This window comes from Periplaneta americana, chromosome 13, assembly GCF_040183065.1.
Source record: "Periplaneta americana isolate PAMFEO1 chromosome 13, P.americana_PAMFEO1_priV1, whole genome shotgun sequence".
Taxonomy (NCBI): Eukaryota; Metazoa; Arthropoda; class Insecta; order Blattodea; family Blattidae; genus Periplaneta; species Periplaneta americana.
In genome coordinates, this window is record NC_091129.1 from 54,654,532 (window position 1) to 54,679,146 (window position 24,615).

Consider the following 24,615-nt stretch of genomic DNA (forward strand, 5'->3'; position numbering starts at 1 on the left):
AAGCACCGAAATAAATTACTTCTATTTACTACCGTTAGTAAAGTTAGTCATTGTTTCAAAAATTTAAATTTCATACACATTACATCACAATTGATTAGAAAATTGCAAATAAACAAGAAATATTGCTTTAAAATGAAAGAAACACCTTAAAAATGCAAAATAAAAATTGGCCCTATCACTTTGATTTACTCCAGATCATATCTATGCAAATAAAGGTTTACTTCCACACAGTAAAAAAGGCATTTTGCCAAACATCCGGGCTCTAATCATAACACTATGAACCGAATAAAGGTCAGTGAATAAAAACGTCACGCATAGGGCTCAATTTAATGTACGTAATTATTAAGTCAGAATATATTATCTGTTTTCTTAAAAGAGTGGGTCACTCGCGTGTCAGTGATTCTCGGTAAAAAAAATACCACGTACTCTGTTCATCTTTAGCCTCACAGCATAAATAAGTAAGTGTATTTCGAAAGTCCTGTAATCATAAAGTAACAAGATCGATGTTACATTGCAAGCTCACATTGTAAGCTCCATCATCAACGAGAAGTTGAGGTATTTCAGACAAGATCGAAGGCAACAATGGCATTCGTCATTGAATCTATATTTCTAAGTTCCATTTTTTTGCTGAGCGTCTTCTGCATAGCACTCTATTACTATGTTACAAGAAAGTTCAATTTCTGGAAAGACCACGGCGTTACTTACGTGAAACCGCTTCCGTTCTTCGGCAGTCTGAAGAGCGTAACACTTCAGAAGGTCAGTATTGGCTCTTACCTGAAAGATATATATGATGATTATAAGGGCGAGCCGTACGTGGGGATATTTTCGATGACAGAACCGGCAGTAGTACTACGTGACTTGGACCTAGTGAAGAATATCCTGGTGAAGGATGCAGAGACATTCATGAACCATATACTGGATCTGGATGAGGAACTGGATCCTCTGGCAGCAAGAAGATTATTGACTTTGAGAGGAGAAAGGTGGAGGCATATGAGGGTTAATTTGTCACCGACTTTCACTGCGGGGAAGATGAGAAAAATGTTCTACCTTGTGGATAACTGCGGAAAAGAACTCGTCAAATACGTAGACGCAGAAGTGGCTGAAGGTGAGTTATCATAATGACAATATGTATCATCTTAGAAAAAAATGACCGGCTGCCATACGCCAAGCCCCCTTCGGGAGATTTCGGTTGATTTCGTGAAAGTTTAGATTTACGCGTGAACGAATTTCTTATGCACGACTCCGTTCTGTTTTTCCTTTGTTTGTTTGTTTTTTTTTTTCTTATTTTTTTTCTTTTTATGTCAGTTTATAGATTAAGTATTATACATAATCTATAACAAAGATATATTCAAACAATAAGTTAGATGAAAAATAAACATCCTTTCCCTAAAAATTTGAATTTTGAATTCATTTTTGTAGGTTTTTCAAGAAGTCATATGATAATGAAAGAACAATATGGTGTCAATATTTCCATCTCTGACATATTTATTGTAATTTCGACCAAAAATTATTTTTTTAACACATTTAAATCATATTGCGAACGTTTTCGCCCTGTGTGGGCATCTTCAGACAATTGTGTAGATATCTGTGCATAGTGTACAAAAATCAATATTATATAATACGGAAATGTGACCAATTATACAAACATTAATTTTTTTTTAATCTATTAAACAAAACAAAAAATAATTTTTGGTTGACATTACAATAAATAAGTCAGAGACGGAAATATTGAAACTATAATGTTCTTTCACTATCCTTTCCCTAGTCGTGTGAACCAGGCGCCACCCGAAGGTGGTCTTAAGACAAATTTACGCTACAGGAGATGAGTTATTTTTATGTTTAAGATTGTACCTATTATTGATATTTGAAACTTATCTACTTTATATTCTGCTGTTTTAACTTCATCAATATTAACGTTTTACTTCATCAATCATCAACTCATCAGTAATATAATAATGCAATTTTTTGTCTGGTATAAAAAGTGAAACTATAGAGTATTCCGCCTTAATAAAAAAGCATTGGTCGTACGGGTCTTGGCCAGTACGCTGTTGCCGCAAGATACCTCCGTTAGTAGAACGAGTGAGGTATAGTATCTCTATCTCACTCTCTTCCTAATAAGTACAGTTCTCAAGCAAATTTGTCGCACAACATAGGTACGTTGAGTCCGTTGAAATGACAAAAACCTATTAATGCCACAATGATGTCTGCAATAACATACATTATATTTGATATACATTATAACCAGACTACGGATATTTAGGCCATTAACCAACTTTCAGAACCTCAACTAGGCTCCATAATGATCGAAATTACGCATTAAAATACAGTTTTAGGGACTTAAAAAGTTACTGCAACTACTACTACTACTACTACTACTACTACTACTACTACTACTACTACTACTACTACTACTACTACTACCACCACCACCACCACCACCACCACCACCACCACTACCAATAATAATAATAATAATAATAATAATAATAATAATAATAATAATAATAATAATAATAAAACTGTTATTTTATTGGTTTAACAAGTGGTTATAATACAGAATTAAGATTATGTGCAGCACACTTTTACAGTTATTACATGTTAAGAAGCGCTTATAATACAAATTTAGGATTATGTACAGCACACTTTTTCCATTATTAACTTCACACTATAATCAAACAAGAACCTAAGATACATACCTAATGCCTTTGTTGATTTTCTGACGTTAAATTTTGTGCACATTTTCAAATAAGCGTGTTTTAACAGTGTGAAATCTTAGCCTTAACTGTACCATCCCTACTAGTTTTTTATTTTTTTTTTCAGAGGAGATCTTTGGCAAGAGAGCGGAAGACTATTCTTTCAATTTAGCCGTTATCCCGTTATTCGTAAATTAAATATATAGTAATTTTAGAGATGTAATACAATTTTAGCACACGAAATCGATCTAGTTCTCAATGAAATTATGTTCTATGAATTAAACGAAATTAATTAATTCCCAGTTCTCAAGAAAAATACTTATAAATAGTTGCTGGAACAGCCTCCATATGTTCAATGCTATTTTCTTAAAGTGGAATCCTCTATAATTCTAATTAAGTATTATACCTAATCTCTCTTGTAATCGCAGTCGACTACGTCATTACATTGATGAAATGAGCATGAATCACCTTTCTCTTTTTCTTCTTCAAGGTGTAAACCCTTTGGCTGTTCTGGTAAAGTCTCATAGTCCTAACTTCTAGGTCTTTCTGGATCATTCTTCCTATTGACTTTGCTAAGTAACAGCAGGCATCTTTCCTAATAAAATATTGGTACCAGATTCTTTTTCTCTCTACTGTATACTGCAAGTTTGTCATTAATACTGAATGTATGTAGCTGGTCTCGTAAATAGCTTCTAATTTTACCACTTGAGCAGCCGTACACGCTTCTTAGAAACATCATTTCCGCTGTCTATATTCATTCAACTTTTATATCTTTGTTTACAACTAAACACTCACATCTATATAAAGGCAGCACTTGAGTTTCACTCCGTGTCTTTTTATTTAACGTTCTTTTAAATTTGTCAAAACAAGTTGATATTCTGCAAGTTTATTTTCATCATCATCATCTAGAGCAGTCGTGTCAACTGATTTCCATAGGCGCAAGCTCGCGCTTTAGAGCTCAGGAGAGCCTGAGCGCTTTACAGCGGAAAGGAAAGAGACGGACGAAAAGGTAGTTTATGCTGCTTAGTCGAGCTATATACAGGGATGGCCAGCACTGATTCAATAGATAAAGGGAAGAGAACTTATTAAAACTGTATCCATGTTAATTTTTATATTTGTCTGAGAAGTTGAATTGCATTATAAGAACGTAAGTTTTAATTTTAATGCTTATTTTTCACAAGTTTGCTTTTTTATTCCAAAGAAATATTTTCTCTACTTCTTTTACAGAAAGGTGAAATTATCAGATTATTTTTAGTAGCCTTACAGGTACTGAAACAATATTTTCGTAAATCTAATATATCGTAAATACGTATTACTGAAGATAGCGCATTACAAATTTTGGAAATATTCGCATGAAAAATGTTTGTATGGAAATCAATTAAGAAAGCAACTATTGTTACATCATAAACAAAAGATATGTGTCGATGTGTTGTAAGAAAAGTCAGCTCTATAGCTTCAGCAGATTTCGAGAAAATAATTTAATATTCTGATGATAGGGAGCTGCGCATCACCTTAAAAGCATAATGCGATAAGAGATTTGTTATATACTACTAGTTACAGTTAAAACATATACCTAGAAAACTTTGCTTTGTACTGTAATATTGTTTTGATTGGTTTATTTATTACTTTCATAAGGCTAAAGATCTCATCTATACCAATTCCAACTTACCACCACATACTCAACCTCTTTTCTTGAGATAGGCTATCACTTTATTTATTAATGACGTGTTTCATTCATTCATTCATTCATTCATTCATTCATTCATTCATTCATTCATTCATTCATTCATTCATTCACTTAGTACAGCATAGTTCAACTACTATGGAATTTATGTGAATTTTCCTTCTTAAATCTTTATTATGTTATTAACGTTTAAAACACAACTGCAATAATAAGAAATTGGTGTAAATTATTTTTTTTACAAACAATATAGATAATATCAAAGAGAAAGAAGCCATATAAAAATAACGACATAAAATTTCACGTTCAGTTTGAAGTTTGTACACCATTATCTTCTCAATCCAACTGGCGGCGTATTTATATACATAATCCTTCCTCCTTCCATACTTAGCGGTTGACGCCCGCGTATGACGTCAAGTTCAGAAAAAATGCGCTTGCTTTGACATCACTGATCTAGAAGGTGGATCTGGTGACTCATTCTGGTTCAGAAACCATCTTTTAATCTCCTCCTTAGTCTTCCAGGGCCGTATTCATAGACATTCTTAGCGCGGGCTTCCGGTGGATGATCAGCGAACTAACGTTTTTCGTATTCATAAACCAGTGTTAGCGGTATGATATGATATGAATCCTGTACAAGTAAACAGTCGATAGTCGGGGCTAGTTTAGCACGCTCGTAGCGCGGGATAGCGAAATGTCTATGAATAGCACCCCCAGTGTCTCGGGATCTTGCAGTTTTATGCTGTAATATTTAACCGATAATTTTTGTATTTTCTGTTTTTGTATATTCTTGTCACAATAAAATTAAGAAAAAATATAACTCCATTACATTCGTTTCTTCTAGGATCCATTGTTCTTCTATCTCCGCTGTATTTAACGTCGACTTGTATGGGGCCGTGGAAGAAATAACACAAAATTAAAAGTCAAAATCAAACTTACATTTTAGAAATATTTTTTTCCTCCAATACCACCAGGTTATCATTCGACATTTCTGGTCATCTCTCCTGGCAAAGGCTTATTTGTAATCCACATCTGAGGTTGGAATGCCTAGAAGGCGGAGTTATGCTGCCCCGATGATATTATGATAGGATGATTATGAATATGTAGTGCCAGGAAAGGTCATAAATTTAATTAAACTTAACCAACTTTCCAGACTATACACGAACGCAGGAACAATTCCTTTTAAGGAAAAATTCCTCTGTTCTAATCGGGAATTGAACGCAGAATCTCATGAACTGTAGCCATAAGCTCTGTCCACTAGACCATGAGGCTGGTCACATTTTAGAAATGTATTTTAACTAATCTGTGAACTATTAAGAAAAGTACAATAATTGTTAGTCCATTTCGATGTATTTTTTCTGTAATGGAGTTCACCAAACGAAGTTACAATTTATTTTTTAGCCTATGTTTTAAATGAAACAAGATAATATCAAAACATTGTCATTCCGGCTCTGAAACAAATTCTGAAAATAGTCACTAAGCATATCAACATTTATTGTTCAAAATATCCTCCCCTACTACTCCGTAAGGTGAGGGCATATAATTTCTTCACGCACTAAACGTATTATATCGCAGACAATATCGTATCTTGCCAATCCTTAATGTCCCCATCAGGCTGTGTATATAAACTGTGATAAACAAAGCAATTGTGGGTACATCTTCTTACTTTTTTAGTGTTCCTTTTTCATTTTGCATAACAATGTCTCCACTTCGTCAATTAAATAAATGAAAACGACATAAAAAAAGCCAAAGAGACAAACCGCAGAAAATAGAGCTTTCTTCTGCGACTAGTAACGTAATATCATACGTTTTGTGAAGTAGTGTAAAAAAAACCGGACCGACCCTTGTAGCTGATTTCAGAGCCTTGTTCACTCCAGAGCATGATAGACTGCCTGGGAACGAAACTTTTTTTTTTGTTCCTTATTCAAATTTATTCCCAATACTTTTCGATTGTAGCTATATTTTACTACTTATTTAACTTATTATTCCCAGAATATGAATTTTACCAGCAATCGAAAATTATTGGGAATAAATTTGAATAAGGGAACAAAAAAATTTCCTTCCCAGGCAGGATTCGAACCACGAAAGTCTTAGTTACCAATGTATCGTGCTCTGGAGTGAACAAGGTTCTAAAATGAGCTACAAGGGTTGGTCCGGTTTTTTTTGCCACTACTGTACATCTCTGGGATAAGATACGGCCTAAATAAAATTACAATGGGACTTATCATTTTTATTAGTGGATTGAGTCAGGGGGATAAGACTTTATTTTTATTTATTTTATTTTATTATTATTATTATTATTTTCTCTTTTTTTTTTTTTTTTTTTTTTTTTTTTTTTTTGGAGAAACTAATTTCCAACGACATTGGCACTTGCAGCCTTTCTTATGTCGAGTCTTTAAATACTAAGGGACTATTTAATTCAGTGCCTAAAATGCACAACTCAACGCACCTTTATTCGCTTGTTTTCAGGCAAATATGTACAGGTGAAAGACACGATGGCGCGATTCACAACAGACGTGATTGCATCTTGTGCATTCGGAATCGAAAGCAACTCGTTCAAGAATCCTAACGCAGAATTTATCGTGCAGCTTCGCAAACTGTTTGAGTTCTCAACCCTGAGGTCATTTGCAATCAGCGTGTCCTTCTTCGTGCCCAGCCTACTCAGGCTGTTGAGATTGAGCGTTGTAGATCCCAGCGTTAACCAGTTCCTGAGAGACACCGTTTGGACTACTGTTAATTACAGGTAAGCAAGTTTAACAAGGATAGAAGAGCGATATTTCTTTATAATTATAATACGTGAATAAGAAAAATTTTATTGTGAGTATTTTTATTTTTGGTATGATATTAAAAAGTTTAATTTTTTCAAGATTTTGGAAAAACTTACAAGTTCCATATTCGGGCAGATAGGCTCGAGATCTGGAATGTTGGTTTTGTGTAATTTTCATTATGTTTAATTGCCCAAATGTGGATGGAAAAAATTACAGTTTAAAACGCCAATGCAAACTTCTAGTTCATCACGAACCAATTACACTAAAAGCCTGAAATATCATTCAGAAGTACGCCTAAATATAAAAATGTATATTTATTTTACACTTACTAATCTTCTGAGGAAACAGTAAAATTGTTTTGAGAAAATTGGCATTACATTAGAGCAAATTAACACTATCTTATGAGCAAATTTGTGTGTCCTTTGAGCAAATGGTAACTGGTACAAAAGAGGTGCTTACCTTTCTCTTTTTGAACATGTGGCACAATATAAATGTTTCTGCCCCATTTTCGGCGGTTTTCTTCCATTCACGTTTGTATATCTCTTTGAAATCTGTATTTAAAATTATATAATAGAAATAATGCACTGCAAACCCCGATCGTTAATGGTTTTTACGAAGTCCATAATAATACAGTATTTCTTGCTGGTCTCTGAATACCGGGAAGTGCCAAGTTACAAACGCTGTTGTCCGGAAACTTTATAGTCATACGACATCCTCTCTTATATGAACAAATTTTAAACTAGTAATATTGCGTGTAATACTAGATGTATCGTATCTAAACAGGTGGAATACAGCTTACGACAATCATTACTTGCCTACAAACAGCCTACAAACACCTACCTCACTTGATAAAAAGAAAGCTCATTTTTGCTCAAGTGAAGTAGGCCCTTTTTTCGTATTTGTTCTAAAGTATCTCACCCGACAAAACATGCTTTCTTCCTTGAAAGATTAGATCTTCGGATAGCAGTACCTGAGTTAACGGTTTTAAGTGACATTTATTAACTTCATAGTTGAAAATTCTTAAACTGCAAAAACGTTTTGTATTATATTTAACTGAAAACGTGACACAATACTTTTTTTTTTTTAAACAAAAGTGACAATTCGTCATATTTCATATTGCATCCATACAGTAAATTTTGCTAAGATATGAAAAACCAAATCAAATTTGACAAAAAATGTTAAATATATTATTTGTAAGCCACAACTTAAAGCAGAGAAACTGCATATTAATCTCCCTAAGTTTCCGAATGGTTAAATGTTTTAACCAATGTCATTAAGTCGCCACAGGAAAAATGTAATTTTTTCAGATTCTCATAACCGTAAATTGAAATAATTGTCTTAATGAAATAATTAACTGCAAACAAATAACACAATATACTTAATTCTGACTTCTTAACACTCATTCGCTTACAAAGCATACATCCTTTGCTATTCTTGTCCTCTTGAAAGTAATAAATCAACAGTAGACATTCACAAATTCAGAATATCTTTGTTTGCAAGATAAACATTGTTCGAGGTCACCGACGATGACGCAATTCAATGGACAAACTCCCGCAGTTCCCAAAGAATATATTTGCCTATATACAGATTAAACCGTAAGTAATATAATTAATTTCAGGTAGTTATTCTATGAGATATTTCAAACAAAAAATTTTAATACAATTTTACTAGTTTTCTTCCTTTTGAAGATAAAAATTGTTTTATATGAAATATTTCATAGCGTGTTTTGGGAAAGCCATTGATTTCTTTCCCAAAATGCTCAGCCAGTTTAAGAGAGCAGTGTATTATGATAATAAATTATTGAAAAAAATTTAGCTTTGTCCTTTAAATATGTAGAAATTGCATCCGAATAAATGTAATATTTTAAAATTCCTTTTTAGAACGAAAAGTTACATTTGTTCGGATCAAATTTCTGCACATTTAAAGGACGAAGCTAAAACTCTTTTGATCATTTATTATATCATAATACACTGCTGGAGGAAAGGAACTGGCCACCCTGCCCGCTTATCTCTTAGCCTAGTTGCCTCATAAGTAGTGTCTTCTTGGTATCATTTATGACAGCGGTGACCAAAGCGGGTGTCGTGATTACATCTACAAACTCCATCTCTACAAAGCAGTAAGAGGTGGTTTCGTAAAGAATGAGAAGGAGTACTTTTTTGTTGTTCTGTCTGACTTTGCTCAACGGTTCAATTAGGAATATATAGAAATATTAATTGTCACGCTGAATAATGTATTATTATTATTATTATTATTATTATTATTATTATTATTATTATTATTATTACTACTGATCACTAAGTATGTGTTTCTATAATTCTTCTGTACGTGCATGGATATTGATATTTTTAGATCTTCTCTCAAGAAGGATAAAATTATTAGGTTTTATCTCAATTTTAATTATCTTAATCTTTAGATGAGGGTAACTATTTATTAGTTATTCATTTAATAATAATATTGTAGAAAAACTGATTCAATATTATGTGCCAAAGAACTGTTGAACGCTAGGAATTGACATGTCTTAAATCATAGCCAGGAAGACAAAGATGAGATAAATAAATGTAAGGAAGTTAGCTACCTAATGGGGTTTGAAATATCTCGTAATCTAAAGCCTTTTAATAGAACGGAATTTCTCAAAAGAGTAATGATTAAAATAGCTCAAATAACTTGTCCATAAGAAGTTTTTAATTTTGAAAACTACGAATTTCTCGACCAAGTATCGAGAGAAGAATTTGGAAAATTCCTGATTAGCGTATATTGAAGAGGAAGGTTAAAAAAGAAGCAAGAAAAATCGTATATTATTCACTGGCTCTTGATGACAGCAGTGACGTTACTGATACAGCAAAGCTTGAGATTTTTATCCGCGGGATTGATCAAGATGTTAGTACAGGAACCACCACTGTTATAGTTATCATGCCAACTACCTTTCCTCCGTCACCTTACTCCATAGGCTGTCTGTCGCATGTAATCACTGCAGCTCGAGTTTCGGTCACCGCTGATTTATGAGGTTAGGACCTGTCTTGGACAGTTGACTAAATAACAATACACTGTTCTCTTAAATTGAATGAGGAAACTGAGAATTAAATAAGTGGCTTCCCAAAACACGCTGTTAAATGTTTCTTATAAAGAAATTCTTATCTCGAAAAGGAAGCAAAAAAGAGCAAAATGGTAGTAAACTTTTTGTTTTAAACATCTCAAAGAACCACCCCCCCCCCCCGAAATTAATGACATTAATTAAGGTTCACTCTGTACATACATACATACATACATACATACATACATACATACATACATACATACATACATACATACATACATACTTACTTGTCCACACCTGTGGAGTAACGGCTAGCGCGTCTGGCCGTGAAACCAGGTGGCCTGGGTTCGATTCCTGGTCGGGGCAAGTTACCTGGTTGAGGTTTTTCCGGGGTTTTCCCTCAACCCAATATGAGCAAATGCTGGGTAACTTTCGGTGCTGGATCCTGGACTCATTTCACCGGCATTATCACCTTCATCTCCTTCAGACGCTAAATAACCGAAGATGTCGATAAAGCGTCGTAAAATAACCTAATAAAATAAAAATACATACATACATACATACATACATACATACATACATACATACATACATACACAGTCACTCGCGCGCAAACAAGATACAGAATTAAAAGAGTGAACTTATTCTTTTCTTCTCAGAGAGAAGAACGGAATAACTCGTGGAGATTTCCTAGACAGCATGATAGAACTTAGAAAGCGGGGCAACGAGGCAAATGGTCATGCTTCCAGAGACAGCAAGAGTGAAACGCCAGTCTTCAGTGAGTATATGTCACTGCTTTAATAATCCAGAAATAATTTCACAAGAAATCTTACAGTCCTTATACCAAACCACAAAGTGATGGTCATTACTGATGGGCATCCTTGAACTGATCATTTCAGATATGGCATTCCTCATATAGTACTCCGAAAAATGTTATGTTTTATTTAACGACGCTCGCAACTGCTGAGGTTATATCGGCGTCGCAGGATGTGCCGGAATTTTGTCCCACAGGATACTCCGAAAATAAATTAATATAGTGCATGAAATAACTTATTCAATTGTTACACTGTTTTCATTGAATTAATAACAAAGTATCTATAGATCAGTGATTAAAGGCTTTAGTTTCAGTAATAAAAAAAATCGTAGATCTTTTGTAGTTATTTTAATATCACCAACTGAAAATTGTCTTCACTAAAAGACAACGTTGTAATTTCAGAGGTGGAAGGAGATGATTTCGTAGCACCGGCCTTCAGCTTTCTCATGGCGGGATTCGAAACCTCGTCTTCCACCATGAGTTTCACACTATACGAGTTAGCCCTGCAACCAGACCTGCAACAGAGACTCAGAACAGAGATCCTTGAGGTGCTGGGAAAGCACAACAATGAACTCTCATATGACGCCATGAAGGAGATGAAGTACCTCGATATGGTTGTCTCAGGTGAGTAAAGGAGTCACTGACTACGTTGCTCTTGGGCCATGCAGGAAATTTTCCTTCTTTATATACAATTTAAATCTACTTCTGACAGAAATTTATTTATTCCATAACCTCGCATTCCCTCACTACCAGCTATTTTCTGAAGTTATCCTAACAGACTTTCAAAAATTGCTCTCATTTTGTTCTTAGTCTTACAGCTTAGTACACCTATGAAATAACGCAATTCTTAAAAATTATAATTTTCCCGGCGTGTTTTACGACATTACGAACACGCTAGTTTTAAAACCCTGAATGATGGCCACAGTCGTCAGTTCTATTTCCGCCTAGACCAGAGAATGGAGATTTGCTTGCTTTCATTATAGCACGCTGTTATAATTTATTCGTTCACTTTTTTATTTACTCTGAACGAAGAAGTGTTGTATTTACGTTTTCTATGTCCATATCGTGGCGAGTTCAGAGACATGGAGAAAGATTATCAGTTATACTTATATAATAGAAACATCTCGACCTGTGACTCAGTAGAAGAATTAGCTCGGCGGTACGTTAACTATTGATTCTAGTGAGTGTACCTTGTTTACATTGCTTGTACCTGCTCATAACGGAATTTCATTGCGTCACAAGAAGTAACTCGCCTCCCTCGCCTCTCGCGCTCAAATAAGGATAGACTTATACTCAAATATCACTCCTTAGGACCAGCTCACCTAGTGAGTGAAGTCTACTGAGCCAAGCCCTATCAATCAGTAGGCCCTTGCCCTTACGGGATCTAGCAGGCTAAATTTATTTATTTATTTATTATTATTATTATTATTATTATTATTATTATTATTATTATTATTATTATTACTATTATACTTAAATGGATGTCCGATGTCAAGCTGATTTCATATCAACGGAATTCAAAGATATTTATGTACAGGGTAGATTCATTGTGCCTATTAAAAGTGTTAAAATCATGCAGAAAATTATGTACTTTTGAATTAACATTTTATTTTATCTTATCTTCAATTGAAATGTAAGTTTAATATTGTTACGACAAGAATCATGATAACATTTATCTAAATGATTTGAAATTAAGTTCTCTGACTTATTTTGACGATATATCAGAATCGACGTCAAGTAACGGATGCAATAATTTAGTTTAAAATCACGAAAGAAAAAACAAAACAAAAACTTGGAGAAGGGGAAAAAACTCATTATGGTCTAAAAATCGTACAATAATAATAATAATAATAATAATAATAATAATAATAATAATAATAATAATGAACCTCATTACAGTAAGAATAATATCTCATACTTACGTACTTTCGGAAAGTTAGTGACGCTTGTTACATCTGTCGAAGATAATAATGTACATTACACCAGAATGATATTATATATATATATATATATATATATATATTTTTTTTTTTTTTTACTGATTAACATGAGGAATTTACCTGGCTGACTAATTTCGCAGTCATATTCTTCATTGTCCAAAGCATAGTGAAAGTCCCGCGCTATCTTCTGGTTTCCTGTTGTGATGGGGTGTGTTCGTGATTGTGTCGAAAAGGATATGTGTTTTTAAATTCAGTTGAGTGTTCAGTATGTGCTGGGGATGTGTTTTTGTATGTTTGTAAATTTCATATTGTTCTAAAGTGCCAAGTTCCTGGTGTTTTTAGCTGGATGTGTAGTAATACAATGTTAAAATACAACATACAACATGAAATTGGATGTGTAGTATTTTCATGTCAGTGTCTATGTTGCTGTAGTTGTGATTGGAGTTTATGATGTGTTCTGCGTAGGTTGGATTGTTGTGTAGTTTGGTTATGGCTGTGATACGTTCCTTGTAACGTGTTTGAAGTGATCTTCCAGTCTGTGCGATGTAGAAATAGTTACAACTATTGCTTGATTGTTTGTATACACCTATTAAGTTGTATTTGTGTGTCGTGTGTGTGTTAAGATAATTTGTAGTATGTTTTGTGTTCTGTTTGTAATGTTATACTTAAGTTTCTTAAAAGATGATGCAATCTTGAACGTGTTCTTGTTTTCGTATGTTAGTGTGATGTATATCTTTTGTTCTTATGTTTGTCTTTCTTACGATGTTGTCTATTAACTTATGACGGGTTATATCCATTTTCCTGTGCTTTATTTCATACTGTGTATTTTTTCCTTGTAGTCTTGTTGGCTCTTAGGAATGTTGATCAGTCTGTATCATGTATGGAAATGCTGCGTGTTTGTGTTGTGTGGGGTGATTGAGGTGTTGTGTATGTGTGTTATCGTAGTAGTTGAGATTTAGTCATTTGGATACGGCGCTACAATAAGAACACGTATGACACTATCTATAGGCCTACTCCAAAATCCTGAGCACCACATTTTTTTTATTTTTATTTTTTTCATTTCATTTATTATATTCCATAGATCTTACATTAGCAATGAAGCTTTAAGATGTGAAACAAGTCAAAATTTTACAAGATTACAATTATAATTTGTACAAATATTTTACAATTTTTTCACAATTTTATTTTTACATTTTTTTTTTTTTTTTTTTTGGGCAAGATATAGTGAGATAAGGTGAGGTCCGAGGATTCGCATTCTAAATCAATCAACCTGCTTTTGTATTTTAGAAGCGCTACGCAAATACCCAATACTTCCATTTTTGGACCGCATGAGTCTCAAGGACTATGAGCTGCCACATCCTTCAGGCAAGGGCACTGTGCCTATTCCAGCCGGAACAGGCGTCTACATTCCGGTTCTCGGAATGCACTACAATCCGGAATATTTTGAAGATCCCGAAAAATTCGACCCGGAAAGATTCTCAGAAGAAAATAAAAGTTCAATACCGAACTATTCTTACTTACCATTTGGTGATGGACCCCGATTCTGCATGGGTAAGTCATATTTTTAATTATTAATGTACTACATGATATGGATATATTTTGTGACAAGACTTGTATAATCTTCAACCTTAAATACAGCAGTGATGTGTACGCATATCTGTAGGGAAGTACAGTAGTGGAGTAAAGACCTGTCCTGTGATCTTATCATGTGCCGTGGCTATATCATTAATCGGTATGAGGGGGAAAATAGGTTTTAGTCTGAGATGAACTTCCGTGCCGGTAGGTTCGTATAATATTAACCATCATGAAACAAACTCTCTTTCTGACAGCTCATTCTTTCCCCTTTCGCACAGCTCACATGCCAGATCTCGCCTCCTCACTTGTACTGTAAGTTACTCTTCTTCTTCTGTTTGTCCTGTTTTCTTGAGCGATAACATTGCTTCATAGCAATCACAAGGCTAAAGTTCTGCTGCGAATACATTTCCAATGTGGTTAATAATTCCTATGACAGTGAGAACGGAACGAACCAAAGAGGAATTATGATAAGTTTAATATAATAACATAAAAATATAACTTAAGTGCAATGATATCACCACTTATAATTTTAATTATGTTTGCTAAAATTGTCGCATTAATAAGCAGAGAAAATTATCAACATTCAATTTCTAAGCTTAGAAGAAACATTTCTTGATTAAATATCATAAAATTAGAGCAGAAGTATACTTTTGGGTATACCATCAAAATAGGTGAAATCAGATAGTTAATAGTTTATTATAAACAATAAAATAATTTTATAGAAGCATATGAATACTGTTTAATATCATCTCACATGTTAGGGTGACTTTCTCTTCTTGTAGGGTGAAATCGGAAACGTAAAATTGTTAAAAGAAAATTAAAAAATGAAAAGAAAAGAAAAGAAAAAGAACACAAACAAAGAAATCAAACAAACTAGCCATCTGAAAAGTGAAACATAAATTCATTGGATGACACTATCTTTAAAAATAAACTTCCCCTTATTCTGTATTGGATCAGGAAGAACTTTTCCGAACTGATCTTTTGATATTGTGTCCTTATCGGGAGTTTCGGAGATCACAAATATCTTTCTACTGTTCTCATACGATCGCAAGAAATTCACCTCCACGTTCTTGGTTCCAACTTTCACAGCTATTCCAATTAATTGTCGTGTGAGCTGTATCTGATATCCCACAGACCGCTATAAACGGATAGCCCCAATGTGCAGCTCAAGTTTACATGTACAAGGTTGCCCTCTTCTTTTCCAGATAAAACAGGCTGTCCACCAAATTTTTTTGGGTGTTTTCTATTTATCGATTTCCTAGAGTTGAACTGGAAATTAGATACAACTCCGATACTTTCCTACATCATAACATTAATAACTTTCCTGCTTATAACCCGAATAACCCTTCCAAGTTTCTTTCCATCGTAATTGCCTTTTGACTATACACCAATCTGCCGTTTATGTAGCATGTCCAATTTTACCCCCACGTGCTTTTCTTTCCTGTTTTTTTTAAGAAAATGCAAACAGGGTAACAACTTACGTCAAAAGGAGTAGCAGACTCAAATACGCACTTCAAAGCACTTCCACGCGCAAAATAAGTTAATTTACGATTTAAAATACCAGACTATTTTGTCTTTAAAACAGAAACTTCAAACTCTACAAAAATCACTACTTTTCTTACTCACAACGTAATCCCTATTAACAGCACATCAACTTCACGCAACAATCTATATAACAGCGCAAAACTTATTAACGAAAAAAAAAACAAGCAAACAAACAAAAATAAACAAACAATATACCAAAAAAGCACGGTATATAATTTCTATGCAGCTCGCAGCTGTGAACCTAGAAAGTTAAAAAATATAGCTGATGTCCGAACACACCCCGTGTCCGAAGTCACCTCATTTGACATTAATACCGTGTGCTGCGACTTAACATCTTTAAAATTTCGGAATTACATACATACCAGGTTCCACCAGCAGGATAAATAGGTACGATCTGAAGAGTCACTACTCTGTTGAATCAGTAGTTCGGAGTAGTCAAGAGTAACAGGCCCAACAATACAATACAATACAACAGAGTAAGTGACCCTTCAGTTCGTACCTGTTTACCCTGATAATTGAACGTGTACGTAATGGTTGACACCAGTGGCGTATATTGGTTTAAGGGTCTGGGCTATCACTGACCCTATTATTACGCAAATTATATTTTAAAATCCCTATAATAAAATGCCTTACCTATTTATATGTGAATTCCAGATGTCTTGATTGGGACGAAAATACTTTGATGACTTCGTCATTGAAATTACAGTTGGGCCACTTGCGAAGTTTCTGTAGAAATGACTTTTCAATGGACATCAGTGCCAAACCGGATAAACGTTCTTGTGTATGAGTTCATCTACAGTAGGATTTTATTCTCTTCAACGCAGAAAATGTTCTTTCTACCGTTACTGACGTAGCTGGTATTGTCACAAATAATGTTGCCAATTTAAGGACTTCAGGAATAACTTGGTTCAGCTGGTTTTCATATATGGCAGATAATATTTCATGGATAGGTTTGTTCGAAAAATCAAAGATTTCTGCTGAATATATTACATTTAATTCATTTTTCAAACGCACTTGATCAAAGTGACTGTTATAGGACTGAAATAATTTGTTTAGTGCCTCATTCGGAAAGTTTTCTCTATAAGCAGAAAATGTTTGAGAATTTAGAAGATGTGTGAACTGAAGCTTTCCATAATCAGAAAATCTGTCAGTAATTTCCATGTGCATACGATCTAGTATGCTGTAGTACAGCTGCCTGTTTTTCAATTCATCATCTCCTTTTCTTCGCTTTAATGGTAGTTCCATTGTATTGGCTGAAGAATTTTCATTTTCCATATTAGTCCATATGGACGGAAACCCACTACGTCTGAACTCGGATATAGTATTTTTTAACTTCGATACCTCTTGCAAGCAGTATGCTATGTCTAGACTTTTTGTCTGAAGAATATTGTAGAGCACATCTGTATGTGCGAACACTCTAGCATAGACTTCAAGAAGAAATATATTCTGAAACTGTGTGAAAAAATACAAATATCCTTGAGCCTGCACAATTACATCATCATCCCAGTTCTCTTCAGAGTCATTACAAATGGTAATTTTCAAAAAAGCAGTCAGTTGTTCTCTGTATTCCTTCACTATATTTACAAGCCGAGATGTAAAATCCCATCTAGTTGGTGCTACTTTTGGGAGTTTCTGTTTCATAAATTCCTTGAGTTTTTCTGATCTTTTAGGAGATGATGAGAAAAATGCAGCTAAACCCGACAGTGTTTTGAAAAAAATGCGGCATTCTGGAATGGATGAAGTAGTTTGTTGCAAAACTAAATTGAGAACATGGCTGTAACAATGGACAAATAGGTCTTGACGATACTTTTCTTGAACTTTTGTTTTTAAGCCATTAATATTTCCCGCCATAACTGAAGCATCATCGTATGTCTGTGCAATTAATTTATTGTCGACATTGTATTCTGCTATAACACCTTCCACATGTTGAAACAAAGCAGCAGCAATTTTGTCCGAACTGACATTTGTGAATCCTATAAACCGTTCTTGAACATTGGCAGTACTATCGACGTATCTTAAAACAGTGGACAATTGACTCTGATTAGAGCAGTCACTTGTTTCATCAACAACAATGGCCACAAAAAGTGTTTCTTCTATTTCAGATTTTATGTTCTTTATCATAACCCCACTTATAGCAAATATTAAGTCATTCTGAATTGCAGGAGAAGTACCACGAAATACTGTTGAACTCTCAAGATGATTGGCCAGTAAATGGTCAAATTCACTTAAGGAACTTAAATATTCTATATAATTTCCTATATTGTCTGATTCCACACTCTCATTATGACCCCGAAAAGCCAATTCTTGTTTTCCTAGAAAGCAGACTGCGTTAATAAGACGCAGTAAAATCTCCCGATTTTTTTTCACAAGAGCATTGTGTTGATTGATGTGTAGAGCTTTTTGCTTATCTAGCTGTAAATCAATTCTTGTCTTCCCAAAGTTTGCAAAGTTCATGCTACTACAAATATGAGCTTTTGATTTGTCGTGTTTTAGAACTGCCGTTCGAAGGGAGTTCATATTAGAAAACCCCTCTTTTGACCACACATTAGTTTCGCGGCTAAATAACAAACATGGCCAGCAAAATAGTTTAGACAGTTTAGAACTACCACACAACCAATTCCACTTACCATATGATGTTGAAGTGAAATGGTGTGTGTATTCACGCTGTTTTTCTTTTACGTCCATGGACAAATTTAACTCAGGAGTTGGTCTTTCCATTTTCACAATTTCAACTTTCTCGTTGCATGTACGACGGTTAAAAGGCACTTTTAATAAACCTTCTATTACACAGTCATTTTCAACACAAACCTCTCCAGAAACTTGTTCTGCCATATTTTTCACAATATCACTTAATTGGGAAATTAAAAACTCAATAATTAACAATTAATATAACTCTTAGACACTCGAACAAATCACAAATTTAAAATACTGCACTGCAAGAACGCAATCACATTGATGAGCTAGCGTACTAAGCGTATTGTTGCTTCGCGCCTGCGAAGAAACCGATCAAGAGAGCGGCAACTCACCCGGCCTATACTGCACGATGGAAACAGAAGGGAGAGGGGGACGGGCAGTTGTGCGACAGAACAGCGTTAGCGGAACGGTCACAGGCTACCCCTCGTAGCAGCGGTTTCTCCAGAGATGCCGCCTTGACAACTTGTTTCTTTTCGAGAGCAGAGAGCGCATATAAATCTAACGATTATCTTAATTTTAATTACTGTGGTAAAACTAATACGGTAATACAAAATTATTACATTATGTTATATTATAAACTTTTTCTTTTGCAATTTCCTTGGGCTACCGCCGGTAGCCCCGGTAGTCCGCAAAATACGCCCCTGGTCGACACAGCGAACATGCGTATCGGATTGGAGATGCTGTTGTTGCTCGATTATGTGGAGTTCGTCGCAATAGCTAGCGCTACCAACAATCACGTTAAACTTTTCAAGCTGCCGTCAGTAGTCTGAAAGCAGCGCTGAAGAAGGATATTCCTGTTTAAAGTGAACCAATAGCCTACGTTTTCTAACCAACAAACCGTTTTACACAGCCAACTTATGTTATAAAATATTGTGGCATGGAAAAGCGGAAGGTGAAGCAGCGATTTCTTCAAAATCAAGCCACAAATCTATCAAATTTAGCTATCTTTCTCCAGTGTTTGTAACGTTAGGTAGCAGAGAGTTGTATGTCAAGGCGTAATGACGTCACACGGTATGATTCGGCCATTCGGCGACGCGCATGTTCGCCGTGTCGCCCAGTAGTTCCGAAATGCTGAATATGTTCTAGGATATGGTCCAAAAGTCTACTTCTCAACATAGTTATCTTATAAGCTTAAAGACTTTTACCATAAAATTATTTGAATTTTAAGGTAATAATCATACACGTTTTGACAAAACAACTTCAATAATAACTATCATTCGCTGCAGTTCTAGCTATAAGTCTAGGAAACACGGAATCAATTTCCGGCAGGTAAGGAGGAGATTTTTCTCCTTTTCATAGAGATCTTACGTTATTTCCCTTCTCTCGTGTTTATTCTGTTCGTGGCCTTGAATACTGTTACAACATGGCGCAGTTCCGCTATATGCTAATGAGTAAAATCAGTTAAATATTTTCAAAAACAAAGACAGAATGGACTTAAAGGATCATTATCAAACGTTTGTAATAATGAAGATAGAAGATATTGACGATGACAAAAATAATAATAATAATAATAATAATAATAATAATAATAATAATAATAATAATAATAATAAATAAACGAATTTTGTTTTTAATTTCCTCACCACTCTTCTGCAGTATTTAGCAGTGAATTTACATTTCATTTAGGAAGCTATATAATCTGTTCTTTCAATATTTCAGGTAAGAGGTTCGGTCTGATGCAGACGAAAACAGGGCTGATCCACATCATCGGCCGCTATGAAGTCACCCCATGCAAAGAGACACCTGTGCCACTCGTACTCAACCAAAAGGCCTTCGTAATATCATCCGTAGCGGGGATCCCTCTCAAGTTCAAAAGGATTGCAACTTAGAGGGATAGTTAACAATATCAGACATTTTAACAGTGTGCTGTAGTAGTAGAGTATTCATGTATGAATTAATTCATGTTTTCCACTCGTATTTCACCAAGCGAAAAGAGTTGTCGAAAAAGATACATGACACATTCATTCGGCACGATTCTGACTTGCTAGTGACGTGTTTCTGACGAAATTAGTATGTTAGGTGGTAAAATCAAATCTTCATTCCTATTCTTTCACTTTATTCGCATTCAGTCTATCTGGTCAACTAAGTCGCCCTGTGTAGTCTACTGGTTACCAAGCTTGGCGACAGATTCTCGGCTTCAAACCTTGCAGAGGACAATGAGTGATGAAAACTCTAGCATGGTTTTTCTAGAAAGGGAAGTAAATATGGGGTTCAATGTTATAGATATTTGGAACATAAAGAAATCAATCCCTGAAAGAGTAGGCTTCATGATAAAATGAAACAGTAATTTCTTGCCTACATCAAAATTTGGGCTTACGATAGCACAATGAGTCCATAACACTGATATAAGTACAGGATAGCTTTTCCCACCCTTCATCAGCAATTATCATTATCGCATCAGCTACAAGTAACGTACGGAAGTATCCGTGTACATGTCATTAAGATGTATAAGAGGCAGGGGATAGATTTCCTATTAATTATGAATACTGACACCACTGAAATGGTTAGGAAGTGACTCAATATTAAAGTCAGGTTCTTACTGATCGTAGTATGTCACTCTACCATAACACTGATCTAAGTACAGGATAGCTTTTACCACCCTCCATCAGCAATTATCATTATCTCGTCAGCTACAAGTAACGAGCGGAAGTATCCGTGTACATGTCAATAAGATGTATAAGAGGCAGGGGTTATATCTTCCTATTAATTATGGATACTGACACCAGTGAAGCAGTTAGGAAGTGAGTCAATATTAAAGTCAGGTTCGTCCTGATCGTAGTATGTCACTCCATCGACAGGACTAACCTGGATTGCTATGTATATTGTATAACATGTCATGTTGTTAAGTGGGATGGAAAAGTCAGTTGTTTCATCATGGAGAAGTCCTGATGACTGATGGCCTAGTTGACAACGACGATGAAGATGATAATGACGACGACGATAATAAAGATGTGACAGAGAAAGCAGAGTAGCTTAATTTAAGCTAGAATTACATTGCTACTTTATCACAATTCAAAATGTTTAGTATGTGAGCGTGTGTGTGTGTGTGTGTGTGTGTGTGTATGTGTGTGGAATATATTACTGATACTAATCTATAACACATTGAAATGTCCTGAACATTTCTCGTGGGACATTTTTATATATGCACTAAAATTGATGGTAATTAATTCTTTACCCATGTATGACAAGTATTCTAGTTTTAAATTAAGGAGAAGACTATTGTAATGTGCTCAAGAGGTTCTTGCATTGGATTTTCTTTATTGCTGTTTAAAAATAGAGTAGGACCTATACAACAGTCCAAAACTTGTATCTGCTTTCGTTTCCAATTGGAAAAGGAAGCAGAATTTCGCCAAAATTTAGATATCACTTATACAAATTCACACTTAGAGATCCTCAGACTAAACCAATCCGTAGCAAAATAAAATCGCATCACATTGGATAATCCTTTGCCGATCCGATAGATTGTAGCTCATAGTTCATTTCTGCTTTTATTTCACTCCAGTTGTGTCTTATTACATACATTTATAATTCACATACCGGTTTTACTTAGCTTATATTTTATTTGTTTATTACCTATTATTCCTATTCAGTTACTTATGTCAGGCGTGTGAAAAACAATAGGTATAGTCGTGTCGCTGTTATTTCCGGTGTGACTCCTCCCCTTTGCTTACGTCTTAGGAAGTGAAGGTTCTATAAAGTCTATCGCCATTTTTGTTCTTTCATTGCCGAGCTACCAGATGAGGAATCTATTTGCTTCACCGTTAAACATTATCATGTCGTAGCTCCTATGATAATAAATCAAACCCACTGTAATAGAGCAAATAATTGAGCGGCAAATAACGTCCTCGTGTGATTTCTGCGAACGCCAACGAAAGAGCCAAAATGGCGGGCGATTATATTAAGTATTTATCGAGCCTTAGGAAATTCATTACATCATCAATAGCGAATGACAAGACGCACACGTTTAAATGTAGCCGACCTGCAACGTGATTGGATGCCGGAAATAAGAGCGACGGGACTATAGCATCGAATCACTGTTGAATGCAGCCCGCAACGTTAGAGGATTAAGGATTGAGAGGTAGCTCATACAAATATGTGGCAGTGGTGGATTACGTTATTTAGCTGTTACTAATGGCTGTTCATTCGTCGAATTATCAGCTTATATATATATATATATATATATATATATATATATATATATATATATATATATATATATATATACACACACACATACATACATACATACTTATTTACACAAAATTATTCCATGGAATATTTCCCTACAGTAATTTTTTTTTAAATAACACAATCAAAATTTGTTTGAAAATGGATATAATGCATGTTACTCTCTTCAGTGAGCTAATTTATAATGCTTCTTATGTAATAGCATTTGCTATACTAATGAATTGTTACCAGTATTAAATAATTCTTAATTACGTCGTATCTATATCAATTCAATCAATCACTGTGAAGAACTTGTTTGTAATAATAAGTAATAATTATGTTTAATCACTATTGTTCCCTAATCTTCTACATCGACTCGAATAAAAACAACTTGAAAATCTGGTGTCCTATCTTATACAGCCAACGTAATAGTGACAAAATGTCCTTGTCCAATATACGTATCCGGTATTTTTTTAGAACATCTACAAAACGTTATTGACACAGTATATTAAAACAAAGTTCCATCAATTATACACGATACAACATACACCCTTTCGTCATCATTCCAGTCGCACAGAATGCACAAACTGTGTACTTCCGCATTGTCTACCTGTCTTCGTATTCAGTCAACAGCATCAGTCTCCTGTACCAACGTGACAATAAATAATCCCACTCTCACTTTTCTGATCTTCACTTGACATCGTACGTTTCCAGGACGTCAGTCAAGTGCTCGTTGTCTCGCGGTTTCTTGCGCGGCCGCTGATTCGGTTTCTTACGCTTGTGGGGTATCGGCTTCTTGGGTCCATGATCTTGCATTTAGCGGATTCCCTGTTTCTCCAGATATTCCATTTCATATATTTTCATTTCACAATATTCATCACACTTATAGGTGACGCATACATAGATTCTATGGAACAAGCAAAGGAACTATAATAATAATAATAATAATAATAATAATAATAATAATAATAATAATAATAATAACGTAGGTCCAGCCTTTAAACCAGAATATTGGGAGTGTCACGTAGTATATAATAGCGTTTTATATTCGTTTTGAAAAGCCACACAAAACTTTGCAGAAAATGAGGCATTTAATATTTATTTGAAACTCAAAAACTAAAATTTCTTCTCCCATTGCGAATGGAAGTTTCTTTTCTTCACAAACGACAAGGAATAACACGACTTCGATACAAACATTGCGAAGGAAAAGCGCCACTGACATAGTTCCTCTGTCATGAAGGGAGTAGTGGAAGGGGTTGAAGGAAGGCAACATTACGTCTTACAGTACTCGATGCTCGCAACTCACAACTCACTAAATGGACACGCCTGGCTTAGGTTGTTATAAAATGTACATTTTATCTGAGGATCCCCTCTAATTATCTGGTTATTTATCGATTTTTCATGTCAAATGTGTTTGTTATTTGCAACGTATACAGTTCTCCAGTCGTTTTGTCTGGCCACGAAGATACATAACATTAAAAAAAATTGTATAAGTTACTTTACACGTCATCAGCAACTAAAAAGCCCTCTTAAACAAGTGATGTACTCTATTTTTGTACAATATTCACATTATGTATTTTGTTCAAAGCGCACTGAGTCCGCTGTCTCAAACAAATAATTGTGAAAATCGGAGACTGTTTTGTATAATGTGTGTGTATTACATGTCTAAGGAATATATATGAAGGGTACAATAACAATATCGATTCA

At 34.8% G+C, this 24,615-nt stretch overlaps 1 protein-coding gene across 1 annotated transcript; it reads left to right on the forward strand.

Moving 5' to 3' along the window:
* The first annotated feature begins 432 nt into the window (after positions 1-432).
* On the forward strand, positions 433-24,383 carry LOC138711929 (cytochrome P450 6j1-like). Its single transcript, XM_069843230.1, has 6 exons — positions 433-1,105; positions 6,841-7,114; positions 10,833-10,951; positions 11,390-11,611; positions 14,215-14,478; positions 20,401-24,383. Exons 1-6 carry the CDS (start codon positions 583-585, stop codon positions 20,568-20,570), a joined length of 1,572 nt encoding a protein of 523 aa, XP_069699331.1. The 5' UTR covers positions 433-582; the 3' UTR covers positions 20,571-24,383.
* Positions 24,384-24,615: the final 232 nt, after the last annotated feature.

Bases quoted from the DNA above. Each gene is read 5' to 3' on its own strand.
- LOC138711929 (XM_069843230.1), top strand. From the start codon at position 583: ATGGCATTCGTCATTGAATCTATATTTCTAAGTTCCATTTTTTTGCTG. The intron at 1,106-6,840 runs GTGAGTTATCAT...GCTTGTTTTCAG, and splicing joins AGACGCAGAAGTGGCTGAAG to GCAAATATGTACAGGTGAAA. The intron at 11,612-14,214 runs GTGAGTAAAGGA...TTTGTATTTTAG, and splicing joins CCTCGATATGGTTGTCTCAG to AAGCGCTACGCAAATACCCA.